Below are 2,374 nucleotides of genomic sequence, written 5' to 3' on the forward strand. Positions count from 1 at the left end.
CCTACTACCATGGGATCGTATGATCGGATTGCCATAGAGTTTTCATAGTCATTTTTAAGAGACTTGTATCTACAATCATCTACAAGAATAGTGTTGCTGGCATCGTACTTCGGGTGCCTTGCCCACAGCGTCCGTAGCTTCTTCAGGAAAATGGGCTTATCGCCCATGTGTTTGGGCACAACCAGCACCTCCGACATACGGGCCCTCCATATTTCACAGTCCTCTTGGGAGAGAATATCTGCTAATGCCAAAAAACGAGGTTAAGAGGTATGCGTAACTTATGTCCTACAACATTCAAAGCGGGCATGCTTTACCTGCAAAATATTTTTTCCTTCTATGGTTTGGGAAGCACGCGTTCACCATGTGTAACAGTTTTTCCCTTCTACAGCAGGACCACAACACTAGGCTGGATTTTTGTTTAAGCCGTAGGATGAACTGCTCTGCATCCGGCCTTACAAGACAAATTACATTCCCTCCGAGATGGACTACCCGTGGCGTGTGCTCCTTTGGCAGGCACTCAAGTTCCTCAGGGATTTCGCTGCAGATGGTTAGTAGCACGCCATTAAGATCAAGCACAATCATCCGCCCGCGTCTAGCAGCCACATCAGGCTGCAACAATGTGCTTGCCGGTGTCTCGTCTAGCCACCAACTTACTACATCACCAACAAACATAATGAGTGGGGAAAAATACATAGTGCAAACATCATATCTAAAACAGAAAACTGGTCCAAAAACTACCAAATTTGGTACTGTATTGCACAAGTGATAAGGACTATCCGAAATCGCAAGTTCAAGAAGTACCAAATTGGTACTATAATAGTGGACAGACGTGCACCCAAGTTCAACAGTACCAAAAATTACCAAATTTGGTATTGTAATGCACATATAGTGAGGACAACTGAAACAGTAATGTAACGAAAGGTAACATACCAACACAGAACTAGATAGAGAGAAAAGATAAAGCTCAGGGCCAAAAAATCAAGTTGACTCAGTCACTAAAATGCACAAAGTGCGGAATACAATAGATTCTCACTGGCTACAGTTTGCATGCACGGGATAATTGATCACGGGCGCGATTGCGCTTCTTTCTCTGCAAACAGAAAAGTTCCTGCAGGGTCGCGGAATCAGGGGAATCACCTCTCCACTTCGAAACAACATCGACAGCAGTAGAGTCAACGCCCCCGTCGGTGCTGTCCACAACAGTGTCGTTCGCAAGTACTTCTTCCTGCTCATCCTCGGCCTCCCTCCGATCTTTGTTGCCTTCCGACCCCTCTTTGACCTCCCCTTCACTCCCCTTTGTGGTTTCCACCCCCTCCCCAACACCCCCCTTTGTGGGTTCTTCCTCTCCCTTCTTGGCCGTTGCTTCATCGAGCTTTGTGTTGGCAGCATCCTGGCTTTCCTCCACATCCAGCTCCACAACAACAGGGACTTTACCTTCCTCCTTGTCCTTGGTCTTTTTACCATCTCTGGCCTCCTCCTCAATTTTCCTTTCGCTGTCACCTGTCTTTTTATCATCTCTGGCCTCCTCCTCACTTTTACTTTCGCTGTAACCTGTTGCCTTACATCTTTGTCCCGTCACATTGTCTTTCCCTACAGAATTACCTTGCTTTAGATCGTGGAGAACATCTGATATCTCCCTTGTCACCTCATCCACGTCCCATATTCGACTTGCAGCCGACTTTGTGGCATGCTGGTCAGCAACTGCAGCATCCTGCTCCTCTGCAAACACAAAGAAAGACAGCACATACTAACTTGTATGAAAACCTCACTGAGTTGCAAGTGCGCATATGTATTCAAAAATGCACACATACTTACTCTTGACAACTTGAAGCCCACTGGCCCATGACTTTACCAAATCAGAGATTACCATATTACAACCCGGCTTGACACACTGATCCCTGCTTTGTAACAGAGCACTGAAGCACAAGGGATGATACTGGTGTCGGCACTCTAGCATGAAGGTTCCGACTACATATGCGCACTCCAAGGGCTCACCGCATGCAACACACATACCAAACACCGGGATCACATTTACCGAATCATTAACCTGGGGCCTAGGATATAGTAGGAACCTCTTCCCAAGCCTGATATCAGACAACATCTCCTTCACAAATAGGGTATGCTCTTGACCTTCCTTCCATTTTTTCTCCAGAGTGTCATACTCAGCCTGTTGACAACCAGCGGTCCCAATTAGTTTCAAAAACTACCAAGAAGTCATACCAAAACTGGTACTTCTAAGTACTGTACTACGAAACAGAACCCAAACTACCAAAACCACCAAAACTACCAAAAACTACCAAAAACTACCAAACTCGGGAATCGTATAGTACCAAAAACATATAAATACCCTCAATGCAGAACTAAACTACCCAAA

The 2,374-nt window shown here is 45.7% G+C and overlaps 1 protein-coding gene across 1 annotated transcript; it reads right to left on the reverse strand.

The window, feature by feature from the left end:
* Positions 1–1,036: 1,036 nt before the first annotated feature.
* LOC147433882 (uncharacterized) lies at positions 1,037–2,164 on the reverse strand. The gene is made up of 2 exons (XM_086489824.1): positions 1,816–2,164; positions 1,037–1,719 (listed from the first exon to the last, which is right to left on the reverse strand). Exons 1-2 carry the CDS (start codon positions 2,099–2,101, stop codon positions 1,037–1,039), a joined length of 969 nt encoding a protein of 322 aa, XP_086345950.1. The 5' UTR covers positions 2,102–2,164.
* Positions 2,165–2,374: the final 210 nt, after the last annotated feature.

This window comes from Adiantum capillus-veneris, chromosome 19 (genome assembly GCF_014529385.1).
Source record: "Adiantum capillus-veneris isolate H3 chromosome 19, ASM1452938v2, whole genome shotgun sequence".
Lineage (NCBI taxonomy): Eukaryota > Viridiplantae > Streptophyta > Polypodiopsida > Polypodiales > Pteridaceae > Adiantum > Adiantum capillus-veneris.